Source organism: Diadema antillarum, unplaced genomic scaffold (genome assembly GCF_040938485.1).
Source record: "Diadema antillarum isolate AM-2024a unplaced genomic scaffold, OU_Dant_1.0 scf00000065, whole genome shotgun sequence".
Classification (NCBI taxonomy): domain Eukaryota; kingdom Metazoa; phylum Echinodermata; class Echinoidea; order Diadematoida; family Diadematidae; genus Diadema; species Diadema antillarum.
This window is the reverse complement of record NW_027270954.1, coordinates 1,556,886-1,583,711: the sequence shown is the minus strand read 5'-3', so window position 1 is coordinate 1,583,711 and position 26,826 is coordinate 1,556,886. Positions and strand designations below refer to the sequence as shown.

General features: G+C 37.8%; 1 protein-coding gene across 1 annotated transcript; it reads left to right on the top strand.

Annotated features, from left to right (window-relative positions):
- The first annotated feature begins 11,360 nt into the window (after window positions 1-11,360).
- LOC139716390 (NADH dehydrogenase [ubiquinone] 1 alpha subcomplex subunit 10, mitochondrial-like) lies at window positions 11,361-24,866 on the top strand. Its single transcript, XM_071627940.1, has 10 exons — window positions 11,361-11,457; window positions 11,646-11,776; window positions 14,861-15,104; window positions 17,390-17,521; window positions 18,279-18,365; window positions 19,018-19,139; window positions 20,690-20,812; window positions 21,685-21,770; window positions 22,852-22,960; window positions 23,759-24,866. Exons 2-10 carry the CDS (start codon window positions 11,654-11,656, stop codon window positions 23,831-23,833), a joined length of 1,101 nt encoding a protein of 366 aa, XP_071484041.1. The 5' UTR covers window positions 11,361-11,457; window positions 11,646-11,653; the 3' UTR covers window positions 23,834-24,866.
- The last annotated feature ends 1,960 nt before the right edge of the window (window positions 24,867-26,826 follow it).

Genomic DNA, 26,826 nt, shown 5'->3' with positions numbered 1-26,826 from the left:
CAAGAATTTTCAAGCCCTAATTGTTTCGTCATGGCGGCCATGATGTTGGAATTCAGGATGGGGGCCGACCCAGTGGTCATGTCTCTTGGATCCGGCAATTTTTTTTTTTTTTTTTTTTTTTGATTAGCGCCCCCAAAATGCCTCTAGAAACAAAATTTCATACTCTCCGCCGATGCAAGCATCTCGACCAATCTTTACAACTGCGCCACTACCAGTGTTATTATATACATACCAACAGCATGCATGAATTCCTGAATCTATCATGCCTAACAAGCAAGCTATGTTTGGTACTTTTCCAGGGTAATCCAGACATGAGGAGTCTACAATAAACATTCTTTATTTTGAATCAAACACACCATTTCTAATTGTCCATTTCGCTACTCGTCCATTTATGCTACAGTGTATAAGGGTTTGGAATAAATCGTTCCATAGTTTATAAGTGACTAATTACTGTACTTGCCTCATTCAAATAGCTAACAAATCAGCGATTCCGTTAGATTTTCCATTACTCAGCCCAAACTGCACGTACAGTATATGGCATAACCAACTGTCAGATAAACCCCTGCAATGTCGAATGTCATAAAAGATTATATACGGAGAATAGATTCTTTGATATCATGCGAAATCAATGCTCACTAATTCTCGGTTGCCAGTATGTGAGGCACTCGTGTAGACCAATTCGGTTTGGGTACTGTTTTTATGCTAATTTCTAACCGGGGGCTTCAAGTATGCCTGACAAAAGATAATTCATGCACTGACATTGCAACGCCCTGACTCATCTCATAACCCATTGAAAGTGCTTTTGTTCTTCTTTGGAAGCCCCCAGTTATGGCTGCCATAAGCTACAGTGCTCTGAAGTCAGATTTATCTATAGGGCGACTTGCCCTCGGGAGTGCTCAACATCGCTATTAAACTATCTGTTACGATTAATGTTGTATTGTTAGGCAGAACAGTGAGGCCAAACAAGCAGATATTGGTAGAAGTTGAATCCAGAAATTAAATAATGGAAAACTTATAACTATCGAAGTTTATTGCATTTTCCGAAACTTCAATGGCCGTCACAAGCACATAATATGTGACGAGGACATTGTCATTGCCTCACAATTGATATTTGACTTGTTTGTTCATTTGAAAAAAAGATATCTAATAAAAGTGTGTGTTTTTTTTCTTCAATATGGACAGGGAGGTGTAACCTCCTTGTCCATATTCACAAACAACATTGTAAAGCCGAATGCCCCGTCCTACTAATTGACGCAAACTAATGGAAACTGATGTAAACTGATACAAACTAATGCAAACTCAATGCAAAGTACTAGTTAACGCAAACTAATGCAAACTACTGATTAATGCAAACTAATACAAACCGTCAGCGGTGAAAATTAGGGAGAATAAGCCAGTTCGGAGATAGCTCATGTGCACATGGATACAAATGACCTTTCATTTTTCTCAGTTGGTTGGGCACTTCACTTAATTCAAAGCGACTTAATGCATCAGCTTGCCCAACATACCGATTTATGGCACTCGTACTCAAATAGAGAATGAACCTGCGTAGATGAAGTGACCAGATTATGGTTCGTCAGTCAACACTTTGGGAAGCATCCATTGTGCTGTTTTGAACACATTATCGGTGGATTTTTTTTTCTGTTAACATTGCCAAATACCTGGCAGGCTTGCTGTCAGGTGGATGTACTGTCAGGCACCATTTATAAGGATTACATGAATAATCATAGCATTAAAAAGCAGCCTGTCTCTCAGTACAAATGACCTTTTTCTGCTCATGCTCAAACTGGAACCCCGAACTGGCTTATTACAGCACCTGACCCGGCTCTTCGTAGGCCACTTAGTCGTCTCGAAACAGATATCGATCAAGTAAATCCGTCCTATCAAAGAATGACTAAAGTCAGGTTTACTTCAGTTCTTCAAACAGCTCACTTCAACAGTCAACTAAAACGCGGAAAATCATTTGTACTAGAATGTTAAAATACAGAACAGAATGATTAATGATTACTTTGAAGGCCGAATAACTAATTAATGCAAACTCAACACAAACTCCCAAGCCCAAGACACAACGCTATCCTATATGAAAACCACGTAATATCGATTACAAATATCGAAAAATGACACCCCGAAATACAGTGACGGGGCGATCGTTAATTGGCAATTAACTATCGCCCCGACACTGTATACAGGCATGCTAACCCGGAAACATTAAACTGCACATTACTTGAATATGAGACCATTCTAAAGCAAATAATTTTCACACAACAATAGATATATAACGTACTCCACAAGGATTGGAACAATCATCCCCTAGCATTCCCACTGATTCCCACTGATCAGTTACTAGCCAATCCCTTTAAGTTTAGTATCAAACAACTATGATAAAGTAAATAAGAGTGACATGCGATTGCTGAACAGAAACAAAGAAGAATGTACAGAAACACATGCTTTATATAAACAATATAGTGAACAAGAAAGGAAGGAAAATATGACGACAGATGAGAGAGGGAGAGAGAGAGAGAGCATAAATAAAGAGTGAGAGGAAATAGTAAGAAGGACACAAAGCTGATGACAAATTCCTTGGACAAATTAACAAAAGAAATATGAGTAACATATAATTGAGAAAACAACACACAAAAAAAGAAACTTAAAAAACGTAAAAACGTATAGATATATATTCATACGATGAATAAAGAATGTTAAATGTTTCTTAGGGGCAACATGTGTGGGTTCACATATCTACGGGCAATAGTAAATAACTTTTGTGTCCCCTGACTCTGATTTTGGCTCCATTTATTTCATTTCCATTTTGTGTGACATATACAGTTCCAGTGTATTCCTTTGTAATGTTCATTCTGGTTTTGTTTCATGTTTGAAATGCTTATAGTCGATATGTATCCTATATTCTTTACTTGGTCGAATAAAAATTACATGAAATATGGACACAAGAGCGAGAAGAGAAAGGAAGAGAATGAGGGGAGAGTGGGATACATGTTGCAGATAAGGCACAGGCTGTAAAAAGGGTTATGTATTATATAGGAATTAAGAAAAGGTCGAAAAAATATTAGTCATCTAAACATATTTCGTTATTAACTTTACTACCCTCTTTTCACAATAAATAATTGATCCACCTTCATTTTGGGTATTTCCTGTGATATCTTACTAAGTATTTCTTTCGCTGCTCATTTAAGAGGCTGCAATGAAAAAGTAATCACCAATCTTATTCTCATTGCAATGGGTACAAAACCTTTAATTTCTAGGAATGTGATTATATCTTCCAGAAACAATTGGCAATTTGGGATTTGCCCGACGGAATTTGCTTTAAAAATTCACTGCGAATCATTGAAGTGTTGGAAGTATTTCTTAAAATAAAGCTCCCGCTTGAAAATTCGAGAGTTCTTAACATTGGGAATTACAATTTCCTCTACATCACTACCCCATTCTTGCTGGAAACTGTTATTCAGTATGGTGCTAATTAAATTTGCGCTTCTGCAAGAGTGAAAATTTGATACAGGAAAATAAGAGTGTTTTTTGAGTCTCGTTTTAAATGTGCTATATAATCGTGTTTTTTTTTAATATCGAGGTGTTATTTTCCGATATTTGTAATTGATGTAGGTAGTTTTCAGGTAGAAAAACTTTTTGTTTTGAAATTTGCAGTACTATAGTGTTTCGATGTGTCATTTCCCGATATTTATAATCGATTTAGGTTATTTTAACATTGGATAACGTTATGAGTTTGCATATTATACATCAGGTGTCATTTCCCGATATTTGTAATCGATATAGGTGATTTTCACATACTAATAGGATAGCGTTGCATCTTGAAGTTTGCATTAATTAGTACTAGGTATTATCCCCCCCCCCCCAAAAAAAAAAAAAATCAAAAAAAAAATCCCACTTTTGATGCTTAATAGCTCAAAAACTCGATTTTGAAAGTATTTTTATGAAATCGACATACCTGCTGGAAAGAATATTTTGATTTGTGAGATTTATAGACCACCAAATTGTAATCATACTGCTTTTTTGATGTATTGAATTCCGTATTGAATTCTGAGTCTTTGCATAAACATTGCTTTTTAATGGGGGATTTCAATTTTGATTTACTGCTGTATCACGAAAAGCCCTATTGCCAGGATTTTGTAGACACTGTGTTCTCATATGCTCTTACGCCGTGTATATCCAAACCTACCAGAATATTTGATTCAGCGTATACAATTATTGATAATATATTCACTAATATTCATTATCCAACTGATCAAGGTATAATAGTTTCGGATATGTCTGATCATTTCCCAGTGTTTGCTTCCAGTCCATTTATACTAAATCGTTTTAAGCCTGCAACTTTTGAAATAAAATCTACATCTCGTGTTATGTCTGAACAAAATATTATAAGATTTACGGAAAGCCTGTTAAATATTGATTGGTCAGTGGTTATCAATGCAAGTGAGGCTAATGACGCATAATATTAAGTTTGTTGATCTGATCGCCCTTCTTTTCTCTTTTCATTTTCCAATAAGATCACAATCTAGATCAAATTATAAAAAGATACCACGATCCCCCTGGATATAGAAAGCTTTGTTGAGGTCTATCAATAGGAAAAATAAGCTCTATTATGTATTCAAGTCTAAAAAACTGATGTGGCTAAAAGCAAATATACTAGCTCTATCGCAATATTCTTACTTCTGTATTGCGTGAGGCACTGTTTCTTCTCCATGAGGACATTAAAGGGACTGTAGAGTACTGGTTGAGGTAGGGATTCATGTTTTGAACATTCCTAAGTGAGATAATGAAAATCCTCTAATGAAATATGAAAGAGCATGTAATTTTAAGAAGGATTCAACGTTTATTTGATGAAAATTGGTTTTCAAATGGCTGAGATATCCAAAATGTGCTAATAATAAAAGGCAACATGCCACAACTTTATCAGGATCTCTTTGTTTCACCTTGTTTTTGGATATCTCAGCCATTTCAAAACCTATTTTCGTCGAATAAACTTTTGATACCCCTTAGAACTGCATGCTCTTTGACATCTCATAGAGTGGTTTCTGAATATCTCGCAAAACGTTAAAAGCTAAATCTACACCTTGACCAGAACTGTACACACCCTTTAAATCCACGTGGAAAGTTATTAATAATGTTCTTCAGAAGAAACGAAATAAATCGGATATTCATAAGATTTGTTTAAATGACATCGAGTTAAGAGATGATAATGAAATCTCTGAATCGTTTAATTCATATTTTGTGAATGTCGGATCCAATTTAGCTAATGCCATTCCGGAAACGGACATACCGTTTTCTACGTATTTAAGTTATCGCAATAATCAATCTTTGTTTTTATGCCTGTATCAGAATCCGAAATTGTTGATATTGTAAATAATCTTAAAGCTAAAAAAGTACTGGTTATGATGGAATTTCTAATTATTTTCTGAAATATATTGTACATGAGATTGTTGTACCTCTTGCCCATTTGTCTTTAATGAATGATGTAGTGCCTATACTAGGATGGAAATCACTAAAGTTATCGCGATACATAAAAAGGGCAGAGAGGATGAACTGGGAAATTATCGACCAATATTGTTATCAACTTCCTTTTCTAAATTATTTGAAAAGATTGTGTACACACGTGTGTTCCGATTTTTAAACGAGTGTAGTGTAATAGATGATAATCAATTTGGAATTCGCAAAAAGCATTCAACAATTAATGCTATTTTACTAATGATAGAGAAATTTACCAAAGCGATCGATGCCAAGTGTCACACAGTAGGTATCTTTCTTGACTACTCCAAGGCCTTTGACACAATCAACCATGAAATATTATCATACAAATTACAACACTATGGGATTCGTGGAAGGGCCTTGGAGTGGTTTGGAAGTTACCTTACTGGAAGAACTCAGTTTGTTAGTTTGAATGGCCATGTGTCCAGCTCACAGTCTATAACTTGTGGGGTACCGCAAGAATCCCTTTTAGGTCCTCTACTGTTTATTCTTTATATGAATGATTTTCGCAGTTCGTCCTCTCTGTTCTATTTTCTTCTTTTTGCCGATGACACCAGTATTTTTTATTCGAATCGAAACTCTCATGTTTTACTGAATACCATTAATACTGAATTAAAGTCAGTATTGAAGTGGATTCAGGCTAATAAATTGTCATTGAATTTGATTAAGACAAAATTTATGGTTTTTAGCAATATGATCAATATTATACCGGGTAAGTTGTTCGTAAACGACGTGGAATTGACTCAGGTTGAATATATAAAATTCCTTGGTCTTTATATTGATTGTAAGTTGACATGGAAAGTTCATGTTGATTCTCTGCGTAAATTATCATAAAAAAATGTAGGTGTTATGTATAAGTTAAAACAGTATTTTCCTAAGCATGTTCTGCATTCATTGTATTCCACTATTTTTATTGCCTTATACAGGTTATAGAATCCTGGTGTGGGGAAACTGCTGTACAACTATACTTAATTCTTTATCATATGATACAGAAAAGAGCTATACGGATAATTAACTTCGCTGAATTTCTGGAACACACTAATGCCTTATTCTTTTCCAGTAGAACACTTAAGATCCAGGATTTATATTATTTCAATATCGGATCGTTTATGTATCAGTTATACTCAGGTGGACTCCCTGATGTGTTTTTTTCGATGTTTGTTAAAAATACTGAAGTTCATTCTTACCCTACTAGACAAAAATATGTTTTCATCTTTCTCCTGTACGAACCGTATTTGCTTTAAAAACAATAACTACTATACAGGACCTAAATTTTGGAATGATTTGGATAGAGAAATAATCTAATCTCAGTCTCTTAATTCATTTAAGCATAAACTTAAACTAGTTTTTCTGAATACATACTTAAAGTTATTCTTCAATCCTCCTCGACATTCTCTGTTCATACTTTGTATTATTGTCATTATCGATTATGTCATGTGCCTCGCTGGTGATTTCTTATCTCCTGAACCTCTTTGTGCATATTTTGTATTTCTGCTATTGTACACTGGATCTGACTTGTACCTCGCTCAGGTGATCACGCAACTCTCAAGAAGTCTTGTGCCGCGGACATTGTTTTCTTTGTCTTTTCTTTGTCTTTTTTATTCTTCGACGTTTGTATTTCCCCAAATCACAATGTCATTCCTTCAATTGCATATCAAGTAAGAATTAATCTAACATCCGCATCTGGGAATCTACACCCTATACAAACAATGCTTCTGTGTAGATTCCTCATATTTCACATGTCAAATTGTCTTATAAGCTGTACTCGACAATTCATCCATGCTTTTGTATTGTTATGTTTATGGTTACATATTTGTTGAAATGTGGAATATTGAACAAAAAACAACAACAACAAAACAAAACTATATATCAGATAAAACTGTCATTGATATGAGTAATAGCTGAATAGTGTACATTTTAGTTGGAGGTGATTTGAGTATGAAAACCTATCAGTTTCACGAAATCCATGATTAATTTCAAAGTTAGGTTCCAGATTTCGGTCACATTTTAACCCTCTGTACAAAACCTGAACTAAAGGAACTAATGACGTGCATGTGAGGGTGTATACATGCAATGACCCTGAACAATGGACCTGGATACCACCTGTTCAGAGCTCTGCTCCAAGGCACATGAATGCTTTATTAATTATTCATGATGGATTGCCTGGGCACTGCTAGATTAAATTCTAGCGAAGGGCGAAATGCATGCACATGAAAAAAGTAAGCACATGTTTCCACGTGCTTGCATACACCACATTTCAGAATGAATAAAGACTAGCTGTGATAATGGGATTTCTCATGAATAATGTAGCATTCAAATCCTGGTCATTGTCCAGGACCATTGTCTGGGTGTCAACTACACACTCCCATACACACCAATCGACTTCTGTGCGAAGTTAAAGTTTTGTACAGAAGGTTGAAAATAGAGCGAAATCTGAAAACTATCTGAAAAATTAATGTTTTATTTAATGAAACTGAATTATGCTGTCATTTTGAAATTGCCTCCAACTAAATTGTAAACTATTCAGCAATTGCTCATATCAATGTCAGGGTTATCTGATATATAGTTTTTGAACTATTAAGGATCAAAGTGGGAATTGTTTTTTGTAACACTTACAATATTAAGGGGTGTCATTTTCCAATATTTGTAAGCGATATTCGTGGTTTTTACATATATAGGATAGCGTTGTGTCTTGGAGTTTGCGTTGAGTTCGCATTAATTAGTATTTCGGCTTTTAATGATCGGTCATTAAAATCCGTATTTCTGTGCCTCACTCTGTTCTACATTATCTGAATTTTGAAAGCAAAATGAAATGCAAACGACATCTGTTTGGTCAAAAAATGTGAATTTAATGATATTTCTATAAAATGATTTTTCCAAGTTTTTGTTGACTGTTGGGGTGAGATGCTTGAAGTAGCAAGTACTGAAGTAAACGTGACGTTAGTCATTCTTCGATAGGATGGATTTAGTTGATCGATATCTGTTTCGAGACGACTAAGTGGCCTAGGAAGAGCCAGGTCCAGGTGCTGTAATTCACCCTAATTTTCACCGCTAACGGTTTGTATTAGCGTGCATTAATTAGTATTTTGCGTTAGTTTGCATTAATTAGTAGTTCGCATTGAGTTTGCGTTGAGTTTGCATTGAGTTTGCATTAGTTTGCATTAGTTTGCATTAGTTTGCGTCAATTAGTAGGACCCCCTCGGGGTGATAGAAGGGTCGGTATGAAAAAGTCTTAAACGATGAGTTATATAAAACAAATATCAACTGCTCTGTATTCGGATGGTGGTGGAAATTATCACTCCCTCGGTGCTTTTCATACCGACCCTTCCATCACCCCTCGGCTAACGCCTCGGGGTGATAGAAGGGTCGGTATGAAAAGCACCTTGGGAATGATAATTTCCACCATCATCCTCATGAGCAGTCAATATTTGTATACTATTTCCCACCGGTGTATAGTACGGATATTGTCTTATGTTTTATAATCCATTTCACTGTTAGGCCCTATGCCTCTATAACTCCCATGTAGGCTCCTAAATATGTACAACTTTTTTTTAAATCTCATGCACGCATCATTCCCCTCATCATTTTCGTTTTTTATGTAGGGCCTATATCATTCTATACTTTATTTGTACGAAGATTGTAAATTACACATCATTGCATTATTCTTGATAGGTTTAAAGTTATAGCCTACTGTTTAGTTGGCTCTAAAAGTGTGGTTGGCTCCTAATTTTATTATTATTATCATTATTGTTATTATTATTATTACTATTATCATCATCATCATCATCATTATCATTATTTTTGCCATCATTCTTGTAAACCAGCATAATGGACTTTGTCTATCGATCCTGTTTGACCACAGGGCCTACACTGATCAAAGTTAAAACGAACCCTGCATGGGTGCATGCCTTATATTGATTGGAACTGTTCATAATATTAAATTAACATAAAGCCCAGATTTTAATACCCAATCTCCTACCCCTTTGTTTTCATTGTTCTGTGTCCCTAGCCCCTCCCACGTGTGCACTATTATGTTGTTATAATAGATGTATAAATAGGCCCGTGTCAAGCCCATCCGTTTTCCCTCCGAGGAATTCTTCTAGAGACGAAAGCTCAGGTGCCTTTTTTACTCATTTTTTGGAAATAATTCATCAATTCGAAATGGGTAGAAATGCGCTTTTTATTGGACCTTTATACTTACAAACTGTATGCAATATTGTAAGATATCCCGGAAGTACCGAAAGTGATGTACGTTACTTTGATGGCCATGTTAGAAAAAGCGGGACAACCTTGGAACTTTGAGACCATATTGCGTTACCAAGTGTGTATTCTTATATCATTCGTTATCGTTGGAGTGTAACAAACACTGCAACAACGGTGTCAATCATGCAAAATTATGATTGATGATGTTGTTTGAAAAAGATAACGATCGATAATGGAGATTTATGTCTCACCAATGGTAACACTATAGCAGTCGGCGTAGGCCCTACATAGGCCTATAGCTATACGGGGAACATGCAGTGTAGGCCCCTATTATGGTAGTAGATTATAGTTATAATAACAATAAAGGATGCATTATCAAAGTGGACACTGAAAAGCATAAGACTCGCGTTGTATGAAGTAGGCAACATCATTCTCTTCTTAATCCATTCTACATTATACATAATTGCGTTGGAACTGAAATATCGAGAGAAACCTCGTCTCATTTTTCTTGTTTGTAAAATCTTTCTAAGGAAGAAGAACAAAAAAATTTTTTTTTTGTTCTATGATGTTTTGGTTTGTGTTTTCTGTAGTTTTGCACTACTGCAGCTTCTAAACTGGTATGTAAATCTCGCTAAATAAAACAGGTGGCATAAAATGATTGTTTTCTGTAATAAAAGATTTAGAATGTGACGCATCATTTTTTCTACAATAAAACACATGCATAAAAGACTGAAATGCAGGATGAAAGCAAAAACCTTTAGGTCGACAAAATTGAAAAGTTCAAGATGTGCCTATGAATGAGATGTTTAAGTTGGCAATGAATCATTAGAACTTATATTCATGATAGAGATGTAAAGTAGTTTTATTTTTAGATAAATATGCATTTTTTTTTTTACAAGGCAATCACTATACACAATACCCATCATGCTAAGAATGTAAAAGAAATGTCTTGTCTTCTCTCTTAGAGGACTTTCCTTTCTCATCCAGCTACGAAAGCCTTTAGGTAGTCACTTCTATATTAATAATGATTATTGGTAAATACAATGTAATACTAATATCACTCGGTTTATTTGACCTTTGATAGCTTAGTTTGGCTAAATTTGTTAATTCTAGTTTTGCCAAATTGTAGTTCACTTGTACTTTAGAGCGATTGTGTTTTACCAATAAGGATTGTTGTATGTCATCTTTAAAAAAAAAGTAAGATTCTTACTAACATTAATTTTGAGAGATTGTAAGTCAGACAGGAAGACATTGGAAGATTAAACATAAGATTACCAGTCTCAATAATACCTCTCAGATCAGAGCAAATGACAAGGGATTATTATACACTACAGATAAAATGATACGTAATCGTGCTTCTTTCATACATAACAAAAACAAAATGCTGCAAAGGGAAACTGGTGACAATAGAGTCAAATCTGACGAATCCAAGGAGGGAAATGGTTGGAGCTCCAGGGTGTATGACTTGTAACTGATCCCGAGGATGGTGAAGCCACCGGCAAAATGAATAGCGCCAGCTATCATCACATTGCCTGTCTGTAAGTACATTGTACTGTACGTTCCATCGATACTGTAGTCCAGTGCATACTCTTTCATGTTGCCCGTGTGTACTCTACGTATGTACGTACATATACATAGCTAACGTTAGAGGTGCGTGACGCGACGGCTTACGGATACTGTACTCGAATATTCAGATGTGAGGTGCTGGTACCTGGTGACAATACAGTATTTGGTCTGCTGGCTAGGTCCTCAGCGAAGGTCAGTATACAACTTTCATCTATTGATATTGACTCAGTATACATGTAGTATAATGCTAAGTTATACATAGCCCATAACATATGTAATAAATCATAGAATTAGGGTCTAGATCCAGGCCCTATGTTTGTAATTGTATTAGTGGTATCATTGGTGAGTGTGACTGTACTGTGTTGCAAATGACTTTTCAGGTGTCGCCATGTCTCGTGCCGTGCTGAGGTTGGGAATGCTCGCTTCCAGCTCGCGAAGGGCAGCCCACTTCTGCGTGCTTGGAGCAGCGGCCGTCAAACTCCCTTGTCAGCGAAATCATGTACAGATGCATGTGAGTTAACATTAATCTTTATTTAATTATAAATATCAGGGTTGGACTTTTGAATGTCTGACGTTTGTTTGTTTTTTTACATCATGCCATGGACATGGTGTACAGTAGACCGTTCTACTAAAACACCATTTAGACTGATGGTCGTGATGGTATCTGTCTCTTCACGGTGGGCTTCTTATCTGACATTGGGACATGTATGGTCAGCCCCCGTTCTAATAAATGGGGGGATGACCATCATGTCCCGACGTCAGATAAAAAGCCCACCAGGAAGAGACAAATACCATCGGTCTACTAGAAGCTTCTAGAATCTAACAGTTAGGTGTTGTTATTAGATAGAGTCTAGCAAGTCCTGTAAAGCATGATATTTTCATGGCATGATATTTTCGCAAGTTGCCTCTAACATTCAATGCATAGAATGGATCTATAGAGTAGACAAGAACTTTCATGTGCATTTTAATTTCGCAAGTCTTGGCTCTCGCAAAATTCGCGAAATTAAAATGCACGAGAACATTCCTCATTTTACAGTGTTGCACCTGCAATCTCGAGGCCCTCACCACTGTGTAGAGTATTCTTGGGCCGGGGGAACAGTTAAACTTCTTTTAGGAAGAATTGGCATTGTTGTATTATGGTTTGAGTGCTTGTTATTGTTTTGCTTAAGTTGCATGCGCAAGGGTCTATAACCAATTCCCCTATTTTTTATTATTATGTATGAGACAACGAGGTTAAAGCAAACACATATCAGACAGTTCGGTTTACATTGGAAATGGCCTTCTCAATCGAACAGACTTTATTTACAACCGATCAGGATCATACGTGCATCGACATTCTGTCAGTTGTAGCGTTGTAGTGACAGACAAAAATCTTATATTATTCTGGCATTCAGAATAATGCTTACAACTTGACCATAAATTGAACAGATGTACATTACCCTTCTTGACTTGTTCAACATCAAGCTAAATAATGTGGATCCACAGATATTATCCGAATTAGGAAATTCCAAATATTGTTATAAACATTCACCACCAATAATCTAACAAGGTGTACCAGGGCAAGAAATCTCCAGTTTATGTTAATTCCGGAATGTTCTGCGAAAGTCCACTGAATGGTGTGCGTCACTTTGCGAGGACGGCGTCGTCGAAGATGAGTGCAAAAGACGAGACCAGAGCGAAAAACTCGAACATGACGGGTCCAGAGCGTGATGAAATGGGAACAGGATGACAGTTGACCGGATGCTCGACGTGAACGAGGCTAGGAGCAAAGAGTCAGAGTTGACTGAAACGATGTAGATGCCGCATTGTGGTAGTCATCGGAAGAGATTGAGCGGACATTATCCTCTTATACACGTGTGTATGTAGAGTCAACAGTTTCTAATTGCCGGTTGTGATTAAACACTGATTTTGGGCTGCGGTGCTGTTCTCCTCCCAGAAAAAATGCTTATTTTCAGGCTGTCGAGGCATGGGGCAGAAAAGCAAGGACTGCCAGGCGAAACAAAGTCCTCTCAAAGTTTTCAGCCAAAAGTTGTGTAGAAACAAGGACTGCCTAACGAAACAAAGTCCTCTCACAGTTTTCAGCCAAAAGTCATGAAGTTGAGGAGAATAATCAGCTAGACGAGCTGATCTCGGGCAGCATAATCAGCAGTCAATGGCAATTTCAGTGTCATGCTATTTCCGAGTTTTCAGGGTTTTTATATGGCTCGGTCATGACAGCGGAGTGGAGGTCGTGGTCATCCTCACTTCCTCTTCAGGGGTCAAAGATGCACACGAAGTCTCCGTCCAGTCTGGGGTCAGATTTTGTTTTTAGCTGCCTGGCTTTAGGATGTGTCAATCAGACAGCAACTGGTATATTTCCATGTCATCTTATTTCTATTTTCATTCATACGCACAATGAGATCTATTTGCCCTGAACTTGGAAGAAAAACGACCCCGGAAACACTAAAGAGTGAGGGGTCAGTGGCGGTGTTCTTCCCTAAGAGGTGGTGATTTGTTATGGTCAGTGATAATGAGGCTTTGGGCCAAGGGGTACTTTATCAAAAGGTCAGGCAGAGCGGTCAACTGTCAGCTGTGGTGCTGTGCTGCAGTGTGACATTTTGCAGTGCCCACTTCTACTGCCTATATCATAATAAGAAACTGTACAAATACAATAGCAGGCACCCGTCCTAGTTTTAAACAGACTTTCCTTCTCTTTTCCTAAATCAATGTAAATATAAGCTGCAAGAGGGTTTTGCACATTTTCACTTTCAGGACGGAGCAGTGCACTGTGGTCACCATGGTAACGCAGTACAGCGCTGCTACATTCTAGTGGACAAGTCAACATTTGTAGTTTACTGTAGTGTACTTTGTAGTTATGGCATGCATGTAAATTATGAATCGTACGATGTGATCATCATGATCATGTATTACGTAACATTAAGAGGTCTAGTCTCTAAATTGTGGACTCTTCCATCTACATGCAGTATACAAGTTCACATCCGCTCCACCCCGCCCCCTTCAGCTGCTTTGTTGTTTCTCACTCCCAGCCAGTTGAGAAACTTGGCATCTCTGTAATAATCAACTCTCGGCTAACATGCAGAAACTTGCATACAATGTAGCAAATAGTTTTGAAGGATTTTACCATAAGCCTGACCACAAGAATTTGAAGTCCGTTATGAGATATGTGGCATGCCTTTTGATTGTATATATACTTATGTACGTACTGTATATATAGGATTTACTGTTGCTCCTTAGCTTTTTGTTTTTGTTTGTTTGCTGTATGCATGGAAGCATGGGCAACATTGATATTCAAATTCACTCCTTCAGGTCTTGAGAAAATAGAAAGTATAAGATATTAGATAAAAAGTTTGGAAATGATAGGAACAGGGGCGGATCCATGAATTTCGTAAAGGGGAGGCACCTTTACAAAACTAGGGGGGCACACGTGCCCCCATTTTTTCTTTTTATTTCTTTTGTTTAAAAATAAATAAAGAGGGGGCGCACGCCCGGTGTGCCCCCCTCTGGATGCGCCACTGTAGGAGTGACAGGTATATGCAGGTATTGTAAATGTAATGAACCTGTGCTTTAACAAGTGTTTTCTTTAATTCCCACTTAGCAACCAAAAAGATGTCGAGGTACAGGAGGCATTCTGGGCAACCTCTTTGGCTACAAGTTCCTCGACAAGTTTGATGAGAGAAGCAAGATTATCGTCGTAGATGGGAACATTGGTGCTGGGAAGAGCTCCCTGGCCAAAGGTCTTGCAGAAAAGCTTGGGATGCGGTACATGAAGGAAGCCACTCTGCACTACTTTGATGAAAAAGATCTGGGAGAGGGCAAGAAATACGATGACAAATTCGTGGGTATGTAGTCTGAACATGTTTGATAGATCAAGCTTAGATTGTTGTCTGGGACCCCGTTTACAGTGCGAGGCTCGGCCGCGGCTCGGCCCAGCCCCGCTTCAGTGTAAACGCGCAAAAGGCCAAATGTGGGGCCAAAATTGGCCTCGCATTTGGCCTCGCTCTGGAGGTGGTCTGGCCGCGGCCGAGCCGGGCCTTTTCTCGGTGTAAACGCAAACTGGGCCAAATGCGTGGCCAATTTTAGTCTGGCTTCCGAACCCTCTGCCCGTACTATTTCGTTATTCAGGATATTAACCCCCTCAACGTCGAAAACTAGTATACACTTGTAGTTTAAGGTGGTTTTGTCCTGCAAAGGATTTTTCCTTCGGCAAAGGCCTATGCCCGAACGGCGACTTCGTTGCCACGGAATCCAGGTGGCAAAGGGTCTGAAAACCAGACTATACCAAATTGCGTTTGTTTACAAGCAGAGCGCCACTACGACAAAATATTGAAAGGTTTGAATCAAAAGCGCGGCCGAGCCCGGCAGTGTAAACGGACAAAATTGTGGGGCTCGGCCCCGCAATTGAGGCTGGGCTCGGCCGCGGCTCGGCCCAGTCCTGCACTGTAAACGGGGTACAAGAACTCCTTAAAAATATAGGGTAACTTTAAGAGTGTTTTACATGAGCACTTCAGGTTTAGAGAAAAACTTTGCTACTAGGTGTTTCAAAAAACATTACCCACTTTTGATTCTTAATAATTCAAAAACAATATATCAGATAACACTGTCATTGATATGAGTGATAGCTGAATAGTGTACACTACAGTTTTGTTGGAGGTGGTTTAAATATGAAAGCATAAATCAGTTTCATGAAATCCATGATTAATTTCACAGTAAGGTTTCAGATTTTGCTCTTTTTTCAACCCTCTGTACAAAACTTTCACTTTGCACAGGGGTCAATGGGTGTGTATGGGAGTGTGTGGTTAACACCCTGACAATGGTCCTGAACGATGGCCAGGGTTTGAATGCTTTATTATTTATTCATGAGAAATTCCACTATCAACAACTAGTCTTCATTCAGCCTCTGGCAGTACATGTGTAAAGTCAAACGCCTGCCGATACTGTCGTTGAGTCACGACAGTGCTCTCCCTACTTCTGAAAAAGGAAATTACAATGAATACCTTCTGTTCTGTGGTAAACATGGTGACAGGAAGCAAAGAAAATCAATTAGAGTATACACTTGTGTATATGGAGCCTTAAATAAATCTACTGTGAAACAAATCGCCCCAACGAAAAATGCTGCTGAACTCTTTACCAAAAATGATCTCTTTTTATCGAAAAAGCGACAAATTTGTCAGACTATTAGTAGACAGTTGTATTAAAATGAAGAACTTTAGATCATTTATGCTTATTTATATCCCAAATTTAATGATATGTGAAGCAAAATTTGAAAATGATTGTCAGATGGAATGGAATGTGGTGTTTAACAAGCACATGGAAACATGTGCTTACTTTTTCGATGTGCATGCATTTTACCCTTTACCGTGCATGAATTCAGACTAGCAGTGCCTAGGGCAATCCACATGAATTATTGATTAAGCATTCATGTGCCTGGGAGCGCGAGACTGACGCCTAGTCAACAGGTGGTTCAGGCATGTCCATTGTTCAGTGCCATTGTCAGCACACACTCACATACACATCATTGGTTCCTGTGCAAAGTTCAATATTTGTATAGAGGGTTAGAATTTGACCAAATTCTGAAACCTTACTTCAAAATCAATCTTATATTTAATGAAACTGATTTATGCTTTCACATTCAAATCACCTCCAACAAAATTGTACACTATTCAGCTGTTACTCGTATCAATGACAGTTTTATCGGATGAATAGTTTTTGAACTATTAATGATCAAAAGTGGGAAATGTTTTTTGAAACACCTAGCATAAAATCAATTTGTACACAAACCTTACAACTTATTGTATGAGCCCCACATACTCATATATAGTTTTACTATGTTTGTGTACATTAGCTTTTAGCAAGTTTGTGTGTAATTTATGGCAACAATAGGATTGAGAATTTCAAGTGTTTGTATCAACACCAAACCACTAAGCATTAGGGTCCCCAACAGTCTACTCTAACAAGTACAACAAATATCCTGTTATCTGCAGATGAAAGCTGATAAGTGTTTGATAGTAAATGCTGAATTCTTTGACAATATTTATATAGATTTACTTTTCATACTTGTGTAGGAGAGTACAAATGATGTTACATAGTAAAATATTGTGTTTTTTTTTCTGTCTACTGTCCACAGGCTACTGTTCGTTAGAGCGGTTCTATGCTGACCCCTTTGACAAGGATGGTCATTCCTTCCGCTTCCAGCTGATGATGTACGCTGTCCGCTTTGTGCAGTACGCAGACGCCGTACAACATCTACTGGAGACTGGTGAGCCACTGGATGTCTCATGTCTCACTCTATGACACAAAACACAAGCCTTATTTTTTTCTTTTGTTGAGCAGATGTGTAGTTGTTCTTAACCTAACAGTCAGTCTTAGTTGCTAGTGGCAGATATTGGGTATTAAAGCTTGTGTAGCATGTTAAAAGACTTTCTTGCTGTAAAGATATTTTGTCAATGAAACCGTTGCCACAATGTTTATGGGTCTTAAAGTAGATTATACTGGCAACACAACTGCTATGATTAGATTGCCTGCTTTTGAACAATGCAATATTTTGAATTTTACAAATTTATGTTAATATATTTGCCTCAGTAGTGGAAACAAACATGGGAAAATGCAAGCTTTATAATCATTCTTGATTGTTTACTTATAGTATACATGGACCCATGTGAAATATGAGTACAAAATGTAGATGTAATGTGTACTATTTCATTGGCATTGTTCTCATTGTTGGAAAATCCACAATGACAGACAATTCAGTAAGGGTTGTCACAAGCAATTCACTAATTGTTTTAGTCTCAATAGTCATACACATGTGCACCATTCTGTTGGGTTGGGTTTTTTTTGTGAGGTATTATTTACATTTACATTTAGGTTAAATGCAACATTAAGCACTATTAAAAAAAACCAAAACCCCAGGGTATAGTGATGGTGCATTCAAACATGAAATACAGTGTTCTAATGAATATCACTGGTATGCTATTCTTGTTAGTGACCTTGTAATCGTTTCCTCTGGTATGTTATAGGTCAGGGTGTGGTGCTGGAGAGGTCAGTATACAGTGACAGTGTCTTCATGGAAGCCATGTACAAGATGGGCTACTTCAGGAGAGAGTGTGAGTCTCCCATTCAGATACATACTAAATGGAATACTTTAAGCCTGAAGGTACTATTCACGTTCTTCACTAGAAGAAGAATACAGTGCACTCCTGTTATAACAAACATGGTTATAATGAAATTCTGGTTACAATGAAGTAAAAATTCAAGAAGTTTCATAACTGTCATATTTCCCTGTGATGTGACTTTCTTATGTGCAAGAACTATGCTGTGTTTTAATTCAAGTTGTATTTGTATTTAATTAATTGTCCTCTGTTTTGCCTTTGTTTTGTTTTATGGACAAACCCAATTAAGTTCTGCAATGCTGTAGTCAAATGTTGCAGTGGGGATTTAGAGGATTTTTATTCCCTATTTACTGACATTTGATTTTAAGACATTGGTGCTGAATGGTCATTGAGCACAGCAGCAGATGTGCCAGCGAGGGTTAAAGCAGTGCATATCTTGTGATTCTCCATAGATTATAGGTAAGATACAATGTACCACAGGAGACAACTTCACATTTTAAATGGTGTACACATATATAATTGTGTGCAGGTAATCTCTAGGTACATACCTAAATATTATTTCAAGTGTGTTATTTTATGTAGACTCGGTACATCCCAGTGGATGATGTTCTATTCCGTCTCACTCATTCTCCTCCAATTCTCACAGGTTATGACTACTACTACGAGGCACAGAAGATTTCCTTGTACCGCCTGAAGCCACCCCATCTAGTCATCTACCTCGATACTCCAGTCTCCCAGCTAGATGCCCATATCAAGGCAAGGGGTCTTGTAAGCATGCATACTTTGACATCGCTCCATCTCCGCATTTCTGAGCTCGTGTGTGATCTGCTTTCAAATCTTTGTACCTTACATTCTCACAAATTTTAAAGCTATCTTTAATTCTTCTCTTTCTGCCAGAGCACGTTGTGTGAGTACATGTGCATGCTGAATTGAAAAGTAACCTCTTGACTGAGAAAATATGACAATAAATGTCAAATGAAGTATAAACAATGATGGAGTGGTCTCTGTGTGGACCACTGTAATAACATCTACAGTCAAAGAGATAGAAACACAGTTGTGTCTAAATTGAGGTAATCTGGCCTTAACCATAGATTCCTACTTTCTCCTTGTAAAATGATGAGTGACATGTCTAGTACTTCGGGTTCCCTGCAGCTACTGTTGGCGAGCAAAAAAAGTGTTAAGGTAAAGCTACTGAGGTAATGTGATTGCATTTTGGTAAAGAAATGTTGTTTGCTGTGTGCATAGTTGCTATACATGGATACATCGATTATCAAGGCATTCAGCAGTCACCTTTGATAATCTATCACACAGTAATTCCTAATATAAGGTTTGAATACTGGTTTTAATATATTTTATAGGCTTTGTGGAAGCTAAATAACAGATCACACTGGATGCTCTACTTGCTTCAATCATAACATTTATTGATTTGCGTCATTCATAATCACCAAATGCAAACTCAACCAAAGCCATCTGTTGCATGTAATTGTAGAATTAGATGACTGCAGTGACCAAGCAAGCTAGTCATATTTCAATGATATAGTAAAATTTTCAGGTAACTTGGCCACTAAGACATAAGACTCATGAATTGGCATGAGTTTCCAAACTTTTCTATGTCTATGAATCAAAGGGTCACCTGGGAACTGTAACTCTACATCTTTTAGGTGAATTGAATCTTGCAGTTATGAACTCTGAAAGAAATAATCCTTTTTGCCTCCTTTGCATCTCTGATTCTTACCAACCTTCCTCTTCTTTGTCTTAATTGTATGTGACTGCTCCCCCCAATCTGTATGCACATTGCATGCTGTATGTACCCTGTCATTATGATCATGTTTAATTTCATTCTTACATTGTTGAACTACACACATTTTTCTGTGTTACCTATTTCATATCTATTCCCATGCATTACATGTTGATTACTTATCTGTACTGTTGATCACTCCACCATATCATCCCTTTCTTGACAATTGTCTTTGTGCATGACTCATTGTCATTTCTTGTTCTTGTGACTTTCCTCTCTTGTCTTTCCTTCATATCTGTACCTGTCTGCCATGCCACTGCAATCCATTTTTCTTCTTTATTTCCTTCATTTTGGCACAAAACAATTTTACCCATTTTCTCTCAATCCTATTTGATATCTTACATGTCCGGTGATATTGTTTGATCGTGATAACCTTTGACATGGTTGTGAATTTGGTACTAATGTATCCTGGCGTCTGGTGGCAATCCTCCCTTCCCTCCATCTCTCCATCTCCTTCCTCCCTGTCCTTCTCCATCTTCCCCTTCCCTTCTATCTGTCTTTCTGCCAGCCTCATGAACAGGACATCCCTGTGGAGTACCTGCAGCACATAGAGGATGAGTACAAGGAGAAGTTTCTTCCCGCCATGGGAGAGACATCAGAGGTCCTGGTGTACGATGTCAACAGTCCCAGGGATGTGGACAGGGTAAGAACCACTCATCCCTATAGGAGGTATCTGGATATCTTATGGGCCCATTCACGCTATACATACAATTTAAGCTGCTGTGCCTCCATGCTATTACGCACGCTCTGTGGGGACTTGCACACATTTTCCAGCAGAGCTTTTCACACAAAGTGTATGACGATGTGCATGGTAAGATTGGGGCGCGGTGGCTTCAAAGCGATTGGCTAATGAGATGTCTAGATACCTCCTATAGAGATCAGTGATAAGACCCCATAAAACCACAGTTTAGACTCGGAATGCATGATTAGGTGATACGCCATTGGCGTATCATCTATTGTATTTGTACGGAATCTTCCTTTTTTTCCCCCTTGTTTCGTAATGTGTTTCCTCCATTTAGGCTATGACTGCTTTAAATTGACATTTGATTTTGATAGCTACTGGAAAAATTCATGCTCACAAATGGATTTTTATGGAACTACTGTTAAACCCAAAGCTTTTGTGTACATGAAATTTTTGCAAATTTTGTGTGGAGCCAAGATTCAAGCGAAAGTTCATGTCTAAACTATATGCATTGGAAACCAGTCAGCAATTTGCAAAAATTTCATGTTATGAAAATATCTAGTTTTATGGTATTGGTGACTAAATGATTGCCACAATCATAATAGAAGTTAAGAAATGAGATTGCTTAAGTGTTACTCTATGAAAGAATTTATCTTGTTTCACTGATTTCTGAGAGGCTAAAAAACCCAAAACAAATCAAAGTTGCAGTAAATTCAGTTTTTGTTACATACTTTATTCTGTCAGGAAGGCTGATCAGGAAAATGTTGCTTCACACAGGTAATCACTTTGACAGAGTTGATGATTGGTTTTGACTCCTTATCTTTTCATGGCAGATGGTTGAGGATGTTGAATTCTTGAAGTATGAGCATCTTCCATGGAATGAGATGACTGACGACAACTTTGACAGGCTCTACAGATTGTGAGTACTTTGGTGTACTTACCCTCTCTTGTACGCACTTTCCCTTGTTTAAAATTTTGTTTGTTTGTTAAGGAGGGCATTTTATCAGGGTACATTGTACATTTAAAACTTGCGTGATTCTTAAGAGAGCATGCCACTATCCTGTTCTGTTCAGTTTATAAGCAAATCAAAAAGCACTATATGTGAGATCATAGCTAGGAAATACATCACGTGATGCGATGGGTGTATATTGTAGGGCAATATATCGCTGGCCCCCGCATGCAACCAGTCGCAACTACTGAGTGTGCATGCATGATTAGCAAGTCTATATGTATTGTATGTGGGTTCATGCAGCCAATGCACCACTATTTTTGGTGGAACCAACAATTTAGAAGCAATAAGCAGTGAAAGTATATCCAGCATTAACATACAAACACACAAAGTCATGCATGGAATTAATGTATTTTATGAATTTTGCAAACGCGGTAGATCATTTCTTGGTTCCTAGTATCTCTTTGCAGAAATCAAAGCCATAATACATGTCTCATTAGCATAAAGCAAAAACAGTAAACAAAAGTCTTGCTAGCCTGGCAGTCCCCTTTACAGCAAAAACTGATATAATACAAAATTCATCTGTATCTTGGCGCTCCCCTTTAAGGACCAGTTAAGATCGGTAAACTGCTTCTCCTGCTGAGTGTTAAAAGGGTGTTATACTGAGCTTTGCTTCTGAGTAGCTTAAATTGCTATGACCATTCCTTATAGTTCTTCATTTCGCCTAGCCTCGTGGGTGAAGTAGAGTGCTTTGCTTCCAGTGTCAGCATTTAAACTCTGCTTAGAACAACGATTTCCTGTATCGCCAGATTGACTGTTTTCTGGTACATCAGCATGGCATCGTTAACAAAGAGGATGGAAGAAGCCACACACAATGCACATACAGTAAATATGGACAGGACATGACTTTCTTTATACCTGTCATCGCATGACAACACTGACATAATACATCAATTTCAGTTTGGGATTATAGTAGTTAGTACATGGGTATAGATGATGGAATGTTGTGGAGGTGATTTTGCATTGAAACCGATTTCTTGTCTGCCTGCAGTGTGCGTAACAAGATGGAGGTGACGCGGTCTATGTGGATGCCCAAGTATCTCCCTGAGATCACCTTTGGAGCTGACCAGTTCAACAGTCTGACCCGAGACTTTGAGGAGGTGAGTGACAGGCCCTCTGTAGACAGAGTTTTGCCAGCTCAGTTTGAGACTGTCATCATGTTGCTTCCAATCACAAAAGTCCTGTATGAGGCAGATGTGTTCACCATGTGAAGCCTTAAACCATTTGCCATGCAAAGTTTGGCCTGCTGAAATTTGATAGGTTCCCTACCTGTTGTAACCAAGCACCAGAGCCCCTTTTAATTTGAGTTGGACCAACTCAATTATAGACAGTTACAATATTCAAGTGTAGACCCTTATAACGTAAAGTTTTGCCAATTTTAGCTCACACTTTCACTTTGTTGTATCCCGATGTGTATTTTTGACAGTGTTTAAATGAAAGCCCATGCTTGACTTTTTTTTTTGCTCACTCTCCTTGCAAACCTTTGTCATAGAATAGATGCAACATCTAGAGTTCTGATGTACTTTGCACACCACATTCACGGCACTTTGTGTGACTCCGGGACAAAATTGTATTGATGGCAATATGGTTAAACCTTTTTTGTATGAGAGACTCTTGCAAGTGACAATGGCTGCAGTTCTCAAATCTCATTCACCATGCTTTGTGATGTTCCTGCAAAAAGTATTTTTTCCCCTGCATTTGCATATTTCTGACACAGAGTTTTTATGTCCTTTTTGGATGAATATGCCTTATGAGTGTTATGTTGTTGCATCTAATTGTTTTGTTCTTTGTTAACTTGATTCTTTTTTTTTTTGGGGGGGGGGGGAGGGTCTGTGAATAAAACTTAAAAGTATTGCTAGGATGAATGAGAAACATTTTGTCCCATTCGTGTTTGACAGAACCACTCCATTCACAAGGGATTCAAACCAGGGTACAGTCCAGACCAACCCATCTCCAAACTCTTCTTCAAGTAGGTCAGAGTTCACTGCCATGGTACCATCCAGGGAGATGTAACCATGGAAATCTAGCAAACCTCACTTGATTGGATGGAATGAACTGTGATGATGAGGATGACAGAAGTTGTGACTTACATCTAGCATGTGTCTGGTGTGTATGTCTCACTCTACAAGTTAACTCTATGGCTGCATACAAGGCTACAATTATGTTTTGTTACAGAAGCAATAAACCATTCTCAGTGGACATTGCTTTAATCGTATCTAGTCTTTACCAGCTTCTTGCTGCATACCAGACATGACATGCCAATGACAGGTTGAAAGACTAGTTCAGCATTATCTCAGTGCTACTATGATCATTAGATTTACAAGGTCTCCAAGAAAAACTGACATATGTGCACCCATCTCTGTGGAAGAATGATAAGAACATGTTCACATAACTTAAGGGAATGAGTGCCATTGACAGGGAAGGTTTAATGTTAGGTCAAGGTTGAAGACTCCTATTGTTTGTTGTACAGGAAACATTATAATTGTTCCCATGCTGTCTTGGACTACTAAAAAGGAACAAAGAAGGACAGACCATATTGTATAGGAATTATTCATTTATATAGGACAGCTGTGTTTTGATACCACCATGGTCTCTTAATACTGTGAAGGTGGCATGGTCATGTCAAACATGTTTTGCTTTTTTCAACACACTTCATATAGCTATGCACCATGGGTGCCAGAATCATTGCTTTAAAATGCACTGTATTTTGAACAGTTTTCTGCAGATGAAAATGTAAATGTGCTTCATGCTTTGGTGCACATGACATCAATGTTATGCTATTAATGATGCACCACAAGAGTGCATTTTGTCTATTTATGATATACACAATTTGTAGAAGAGAAAGCATTGATGAGATGGCAGAGTTTGATGTCTACATTGTCACAGTTCATTCAGCATGAATGGCCTAATCTAGTGAGGGACTTATTTGTAAATAAATGAGTGTATGGAAACACTGATGACTTCTGAGAACAGATAATACAGATAATAAAGTCATATTGAATGTTGAAAGAGAGGAAGGTTTGGGATGTTTTGTAATTTGTGTCCAAAGTTATCTTGAAGCGGTCATTATGGTTTACTAAAGCGATTTGACTGATTTTGCAGAAAGGTGTGGATTGCATACAATATGTGGCTTTACCTGCACACTGTATACATGCATCTGCAGCTATCCTTGCCATGTTCGAGTGACTGTGACTTAGTGTTTGATTATGTGATAGATCATAATAAGCTCTTTTTTTTTTTCTGACCCTACCAAATAGCGTCTGTAGAGTCCCTTCCAAACTTTATTGTTGTGTAAGTTAGACAAGCCCACTCAAGTATGTTGCTGACGTTGCTACAGAAAGGCTATTGTAATACATTAGAGATTAGATGATTACATCATGCCCATCCATGAACAGTTTCAGGGCACCTTTGTGGATTAGTGAACAGGAGTAATGTAGTAGATGAGGCCATCAAGGAAACAGGCCTCCTAAAGGATGGCTTAATGTCACAGCCTTCGGAAGTTACTGAAGTAGCGATGACATATTGTGCAGTATCTGTCAACAACAGCATTCATGTATTGAGAACTTTTATGATGTGTCTTCCATGTGGTGCAGAAAAAACATCTTCCATTATAGTAAACCCCAAACAACATTTATGACTTGCACTTTCATAGCTGGTGGGAAAAGGTATCTTAAGGACCGATACATTTTGCTTCCCTTTGTCTGAATGATATGTTGGCAAGGATAGAAAATGTTTTGTGAGTGATATACTGTACGAGCTGAAATTTTCGCGGTGGCTTTATTTTCGCGAATTTCGCGAATCGCCTTTGAACCGCAAAAACAACACACGAAAATAACAACGCGCGAATAACTAAGTTCAGTTAGACCCTCGCAACCGCGAAACTAACAACACGCGAAAATGTCCTCCAAGTAGCAATTCGCGAAAATATCTGTACGCGAAAATATCTGTACGCGAAAATTTCAGCTCGTACAGTATGACTTTGTGCTCAGTGTGCTTGGTGAACATCGATCAAAAGACCTCCATGTGTTAACTCCACTTCTCCATCCCTTCATACTTCCTGCTATCCGTAGACATACACGATATCACCGTTCCATCTATCCTTCCATGTGTCCATTCATTCACTTAAGTCCTACCCATCTATCTAAACTCCTTCCACTTTCATTTTACCTACCTCTCTCTATCATTCTCTATACCAGTCTCCACTTTTCTATTTCTATTTCTACCTTTCTACCTATACTGTTTCATCAAATCTTCTATAATGCAAACATTCAAATCTGACCTTGCCCCAGTGTTCACACACCAAACATTCATCCAAACTCCAAGAAGAAGGACGATGCTTAGTGTCAGTATGTACATGTCATTGTCACACTGATGGTAGACTTACATGTGGATCATATTTTATTCAGTAGATCTTTCTTTTATCTGTCTATGTACACATATAGAAACACAATATACAGACCATAGATGTATCCACAATTATTACTTTTCAACAGTTCTGGAAAACACTTCCAAATATAAACTTTATATTCACTTGCTATGTACATAGCATTGGTGATATCACAAACTGCACCAAACAATGCCATTTACTCTGGAGCTCGATATCAAACACACTCAAATGGTGAGCAAAAATATAAAAATCTACACAATGTGCACACAAAAAAAAGACATTTAGAAAGTACAAAATGTGCCTGGGATGTCCCTGACAGGACACAGGTATACTTCAGTTGGGGTTCTAATTTCAAGATAGTCACATATTTACTCTGTGTTTGTGGTTGGGATAAGGGCACAAGAACATTTAATATAAAATCACCAAAATAGGTCAATAGTCTCAAAAAAAGTATATTAACTTGTCCTGCAGATATTCTGCAGTCTTTTCAAACATAGTTGTTCCTCTGTGGACCATTAATACATATTGTACTTCACATCAGATCTCAATTAGATCTCTTATGATGCTACAACACCATAT

What these genes read in the sequence shown, in the direction of transcription:
- LOC139716390 (XM_071627940.1), top strand. Translation starts at nt 11,654, where the DNA reads ATGTCTCGTGCCGTGCTGAGGTTGGGAATGCTCGCTTCCAGCTCGCGA. An exon ending in GAAATCATGTACAGATGCAT is followed by an intron (nt 11,777 to 14,860) that starts GTGAGTTAACAT and finishes ATTCCCACTTAG; the next exon opens with CAACCAAAAAGATGTCGAGG. An exon ending in ATATCAAGGCAAGGGGTCTT is followed by an intron (nt 19,140 to 20,689) that starts GTAAGCATGCAT and finishes CCTCATGAACAG; the next exon opens with GACATCCCTGTGGAGTACCT.